General features: G+C 30.9%; 1 protein-coding gene across 1 annotated transcript; it reads right to left on the bottom strand.

Annotated features, from left to right (window-relative positions):
• Positions 1 to 410: 410 nt before the first annotated feature.
• LOC106624659 (uncharacterized) lies at positions 411 to 3156 on the bottom strand. Its single transcript, XM_014244427.3, has 3 exons — positions 2497 to 3156; positions 2138 to 2410; positions 411 to 2057 (listed from the first exon to the last, which is right to left on the bottom strand). The coding sequence occupies exons 1-3, from the start codon at positions 2566 to 2568 to the stop codon at positions 1965 to 1967; spliced, it is 438 nt and encodes a 145-aa protein (XP_014099902.1). The 5' UTR covers positions 2569 to 3156; the 3' UTR covers positions 411 to 1964.
• Positions 3157 to 6799: the final 3643 nt, after the last annotated feature.

Raw genomic sequence — 6799 nt, 5'->3', positions numbered from 1 at the left:
CATTTAAAAAAAAACTTACATGGACAGGCCGAAAAGTGCGTTTCGTTACTACAAGTAATATACCTTCAAAAGACACATGCATAAATTTCATAGTAGTTAGCCAAATGATTCGATAGATACAGTAGTTTAGGTCGTTCGAAGTCAAATATGGTGTGTTATTGAAACACTATATTCTAACAAACAAAAACTATGCTGATGAGGAAAACGTAACAATTAATTGCCAAAGTGACGGCGTCTATATTTTGGAGTGCTTTTGGAGAAACCATCAACAGCAATAGAGCATAGTTGGAGCAATCAAAGAATTGGACTTCGAACTGTTTACGCTTCCATCGTATCTTCGGAATCTGACTCAGAGACTATCAGCTCTCTATTGAGAGGAGTTTGAAGAAAAAGATAAATCACACCACAAATACCATATAGAAATGTTGGTAGATCACTTTAATTTGTATTTCGATATAATTTCGTAGCATTTACTATAAAAAAAATGTGTATTCCTTTAAAACTATACCAACTGGTACTTCGTTATTCTAATATTCTTATAATTTCCTAGGTTACCTAAAGGTCATCTTTGCTCGAACTAAGCAGCTCTTAGATGTTTTACTTTTATAACGAAACAAATAAATTAATTTCCTAATTTGGTTTTTTACCAAAATAAAACACATGTACTTATATAGATAAATTGTACTTATAGAGTTAAATTATGGAAGAGACTAACTATATTTAAGGCTATTTTACGATCATCAAATGTTTACTTTCAATACCAAATTAATGCTATTTGTTGAAAATTATAACTTAGATAACATAATAATATTCAGAAATTTAGTTCAAATTAACAAAAGTTTCATGCATTTAGAAGAGTATGTATTTTCCAAGTTAGTGTGCCTTAACTTCATCCAATGCTAATACCATGAAAAATGTATTCTAAAATTTATTCTAGGGACTACACGAATTTCTTATTTAACAAACATATTTAATGATAAATATATCTTCTTGTTTAGTCTGACTTGATAAGCAAAAAACGGTGCTGGTATGAGAAAGGTTACACCGTTATTAATTTAACAGTTTCGGTTCTCTCCGCAGTCAATATTTTGTTTAACATGGAACATAGAGGTATATGTTGGTTTTCCTCAATTTAACCCTTTCAGCATCGTTGTAAGATTATAATGACCACAAAAAGACGCATTATAACATAGTAGGTAATAGGTATGTAAATGAAAAAAAAGTATGAATAATTATCAACAAATTTCCAAGATCTCAATCAATTTTGAAACTCTCACCGATTGTATACAATTTAATGATAACAAGGAGAAATCTCTGGAGGCAGTAAAAAATATTACTTCGTGAACAACAGACGGACTTTAATATTTTAAAACAAAGGATTTTATCGTTTACATGGTTTTCCTAATTTCGATTCTTCAACTATATGGTATTTTCCTCGGTATAATTTTCAACAAACTTGTATCATAACGCAAACATGCTTAGTAGGTACAATTATATGGTCAACATATAGCTAATTTATGATTAAGATTTGCGAATAATACAATATGCATCTATACAAATATATATATTTCTTTCTTGATAAATATATACATATAAGTACTTTGAATCACAACTTAAATGCTTAATAGTCGCCTGACTGTACAAGAGTATTTTTGTTAGTGTTTGAAGAGCGAGATAGCAATTTTGGCTTCTGTCTCAGGCCATTTACCACACACAAGCCATTACTGTTTAAGTGCAACTTATAACACTAAACACATATAAAAGCTACTTATACTATTATAATAATACTTGTACATACTGGTTATTAAAGCCTTAAATTATTTTGAAACATTGTACAATGGCAGTATGTACTTCATTAGAGACAGGCAGGTGATATCGACATGAGTAATATCCTCGAACATATATAAAATATTTCCTAAACAGCGAAAATACTGTTATCTGCAACAACCTTCATACACACACTACTACGTCTGCGTGCTCATATCGCGCTGGCGATATCTCCTATAGTTACACCAGGCATCCAAGGCGTACAGGCAGAATGCAACATAGCCGAAAAACTGTGGAGCAAAAATATGTATAATTATTAGTGCTTGTATTTTGAAATGATTATTATATATGTATGTATGTGTATAGGCACCGCTGCAATGGAGTAGGTCACCAAAGCCAACGTTAGCGCGGCAGAAGCGGCAAGAAAACACAGCACTGCCAGTGTGGCATGAAGATACAGCTCAAACCTGGTTGTATTGCAAAAATGCCGCCTACAACGACGAATTTCACAAAAATTGTTCAAAAACACCAGCGCACTGCCGAGGCAGGCGAACACCATTACACACATATAGATGAGGCCGCGCAGATTCGTCACTGGCGCCGTGCTAACTGCAATGCATATAATGCCAGCCACGGCAAATAGCTACGAGATGAACAAAATAGGAGGAAAAAATGTGTAGCCAAACATAAAAAAATTTTCTGAATCATAGATGCGTTGCGCTCACTTACCATACAGAGCAATTTAGCTAAACCGGAAGTGCTTCGGACGTAGAGTCGATCGTAGCCGGATGTAGAGAACATTTTCTGTGTATGACTATTGTATATATTGAAGCGTTTTTACTGCGTGTGGAAGCGAACACTTTGCTTGTTTCAACTGACTTTTTGATTGAATACAAATGTCTACACTTATAATACGAGTTTTATTTACAAAAAATATTTATCCAACTGTTATTTATTTCTTAATCAAATACAAATAAAAATATTTGTTGTTTTCCGTTTGCCATACGCTATTGTAGTTATATTTCGTTTATCTAGAATAATTTTGTTGAAATATTTTATATAATATCATTCTGCAGTCTTATCAAATTTTGGAACACTCGTATTCTTCGCAGTTCGCAGCAAAATTAAACGGCACAGCCGGACACCAGTCGGCCGCACTTATAAAACGATCGACGGCAACTGCCCGGCGAAGTAGTATTACTCACTCATCTCTGTTGATGATTTTCTGTTGGTATAGTACAAATTGAAGTGTACTATTTTACATTGTTCGTTTTCTTAAAAGAAATGCGCTCACTTAATCGCATACAAAAGAATTAAAATCGAAATGCTTTTTTAAATGTATGTGCGTATTTATTGGGCGTAGAATAATGCGCATAAATACACATACACACGCAAACAAACAATCGTTTTGCTCGTTTGTATCATAAATGCCAACTTTCACGAAGCTTTTCAAAGCAAACCGCTTTTGTCGCTTATCAAATTTGGCTCAGCTATAATACAAACAAATTCACACAAGCTAGAGAGTGGAGAGGCACTCACTCTACTCGCCAATTCTTGCCGCAGCTCTTGTGCGCTTATTAAACGTCCATTGAAAATACTGAATTATGTTTCATTTTAGAGTTACCAGCTAAAATGTTTCTCTTATCACCACCATATTTGTCACACACATTTGTCAGGTTGTGGACTTTCCACACTCACAATTTGATATACAGAGAAGATTCTCAGAGCATAATCACATGCTAAATAGATGTGTAATAATATTTTCGAGATATTTAAAGCGCGCAGACATGTACAAGGAAAACTTAAGAGTTATTGCCGAGATAATCTCTTCATATATGAAAATATACTTTATCAAACCATTTTCAACGTGGCAGTAGGAAAATTATTATTATTTAACTTTAGTTAGAGTTAGTTTGAATTCCTCTGTGTTCCGGGGAATGCAAAATAGAGCTATTATCCTAAAAGTAAAAGTCGTACAATATTTATTACATCTTCATAAATAATCATCATAATTTTAGATATTCATAAATCCTTTTTTTTCAACTATCTTCTTGTATTATTCTACCCTAGAAAAGAAAATGTTCCTATAAATCAGAAAAAGGATAGTATTAGGCCATATTTCCATCAACAGCTGTAACAGTGTTTTTTCAAAAGCTTCCTTTTCGAAATCCTGGATCCCCCCCTGATTTCAAAAAATAATTTCTATTCTTTGACTGACTGCAGTTTATATTGCTATTAAAACAACTTTCCTAAGCCAAATGGAGGAATAATTTTTTTATTATAGACGAGGGCAGATATTTTTTGAAAAGAAAATAACTCACAGTAGTAGCGATCCTATCGATCCAGCGATCCATCGGAAACGAAAGATAAAATATCAAACGATTCAAAACTGCTTATTTTACTGCTGCTACTATAAAATAATAGGTAGATGAAATAGAAAAAGCAGTTAAGATTCGTTTTTCAGCTGTTTAGTGGGGTCTGTTTTTGCATTTTCTGAGAAAATTTACCATACTAATGTTTATAATTTTTATATCAATAGAAAGAAGAAGTTCAACCAATTTTTAAACCTTCTGACTTTTTAAAAAGATTTGAAATTTTGACTTGAACGTTTTTGATTGAAAATTGGTATTTTTTTCGATATTAGGGTAAAAAATAATTATTTTAATTTCTTTAATTTAACTTTAAATTTCTTTCTGTTTTTATAATTTTAAAGGCTTTCTGCACTAGTCTATTACTGAATTTTTGATCAAAAATGTCATCCGAACATTAATACTCAGCTACAATTTATTTTATATGTTATGAGACATTTCACTCCGTTTTAAAAGTGTGTACTGAACGATTATTTCTATTGTGAAAAATTATTTTTATAAACTAAGCGTCTCCATTATTTTTCTTATAAAATGAAAGCTCACCATAAAGCACAGTGAAGAGAATCATCTGGTCACCCTGCAGTAAGCCCTTTTAAAGTATTAAATGCGCGCACAAATACTCTTGGAAAATATTTACGTTCATGTTTAACACTTAACATATGGTCTTGTTGTTTACTTAATTCTTATAAACAAATACTTAAATAAATAATAAAATTATACTTGTTCGCGATACCTTGAAAAGTATTCTACTTAGCTAGTTTAGGTTATTTTTTATAAAATGGGGAACATACACATACGAAGAAATATATGTAAAAGCTCAATTTTTTTATATAAACATTCTTAGAGTTTTGCCATACAGCGTTGCACATTTTATTCAGCAAGTGGCATAGAGTAATCAGTGTAGTATCTTGATAAGAATAATTTTGATTCGTGATATTCGTAAAACCAGAAATTTGGTGATATACTTAAAGTATGTAAATACCCCAATTTATATTTATTATATCACTCTCCAGAGCTAAATCGTCTTAATGCTCTTAAATTAATTTTATATAAGTTTTTGAACCCAACTGTCATATATGATATAGTAAGTATTGAAGTCAAACAGACGAATATACCATACAAAATGTACTATATATTGTATGTTAGATCTATGCTTGAACCTGAGATCCGAGTTTAGCTGTTTCATAAATATATGAGTATCATGAGAAAACTAAGGGTCAGACTGTGTTAATATTCAAGTAATTTTACTACACATACATTTGTATCTACAAGTATATATATATATATATATTATATATTATATATATTTAGATTGAAGTGTTCATAAAAATTGTTTCCTCTGTAAGCTATCAATTATTTGTGTAAATGTCTAAGAAAATATCTATACTTTACTGATTATTTATCTGTCAAGGTTAATTATAATCGGAGTCTACGAAAAGTTTAAAAATACATATATATATATAGATAAATAATTATATATATAGATAAACAATCAGTAAAGTATAGATATTTGCTTAGACATTTACACAAATAATTGATAGCTTAAAGAGGAAACAATTTTTATGAACACTTCAATCTAAATATTTTTCAGTCCAAGTTGTCATCTTTCAAAAAAGTGAAGATAAACAATTAAAGAATTTAATTCACATCAAATATGGCTATCAAAGACAACGTGTACGCCTTTTATTGAATAAGTTTTAGATTTCGTTTTATTAAAAAAATTTTACGAATTGCCATCTATCTAAGTCGGTTGAATTGAAAACAAATATTGCCAGAATTTTGTACAAAATATTTAAAACCGAAAATAAAAGTATTCTTGCTTGAAAATTTTCGATACAATTTTTAAAATTGGAAATTATATAATATTTGGGATCTGTATTATTTGCGTTGGATTGTGTTAAGTGTTTTGATCTGTTGACCTCTTAATTGAACGTAGTAATTCCATATATAGCCATATGCACATATAATAATGATATCAAACAATTTACAGTTCAAATTCTAGCAGTCTCAATTTACTTTCGGTCCTTTACAGACAAGTGAATAAAACTGTAAACAACTGTGGCAGATATCTAAAGAGTATAAAAATAAAGATTGCTCAAGATATTTAAACTGAACTTTAACGAATATGAAATATAGACCGAAACGCACTTACTTCGGGACTTTTTTAAAATATATATAGGTTTAGCATATTTGCTTAAATAATATTTATGGTAAATATTTTCTCTAGAATTGTTACAGGATCTACGAAAAAGCTAGTGTAGCTTCAAATATATTTTCCAGTAATATGAAATGCAGCTATATAAGGTGTTTTCTAAAAACTTTCCGAACTTGGGATATCATCATAAAATGCTCCTTTCATGTTGGTCTTCAGTTTTGGAAATAAAAATAGTTTCATGATAGATCAGGCGAATACGGGACGGTGCTTGATGAGAGATATCCGTTTTTACAACAAAAACTTGTCTATTTCTTTGGGCTTGTGAAGTGGTACATTATTGGGCACTAAAAGTAGCTGTTTTCCTGTTGGATATTCCAGTCTAATACGACCAATTATTTTCCACAAACGATGCAAAACGCATAAATATTTAGTATTATTCATTAGCTGTTCGATATTCTGGAACAAATTCCTTTTGGACAATACTCATCGAGTCATAAAAAGTAATCAG

The sequence above is a fragment of the Bactrocera oleae genome, chromosome 5 (genome assembly GCF_042242935.1).
Source record: "Bactrocera oleae isolate idBacOlea1 chromosome 5, idBacOlea1, whole genome shotgun sequence".
NCBI classification, from domain to species: Eukaryota; Metazoa; Arthropoda; class Insecta; order Diptera; family Tephritidae; genus Bactrocera; species Bactrocera oleae.
Note: the sequence above shows the minus strand (reverse complement) of the source record. Positions and strands in the feature narration are given on the sequence as shown.

Coding starts and splice junctions, on each gene's coding strand:
- LOC106624659 (XM_014244427.3), bottom strand. CDS start 2,568: ATGTTCTCTACATCCGGCTACGATCGACTCTACGTCCGAAGCACTTCC. Junction 2,411..2,496: donor TAGCTAAATTGCTCTGTATG/GTAAGTGAGCGC, acceptor TTCATCTCGTAG/CTATTTGCCGTGGCTGGCAT. Junction 2,058..2,137: donor TGACCTACTCCATTGCAGCG/GTGCCTATACAC, acceptor TTTGCTCCACAG/TTTTTCGGCTATGTTGCATT.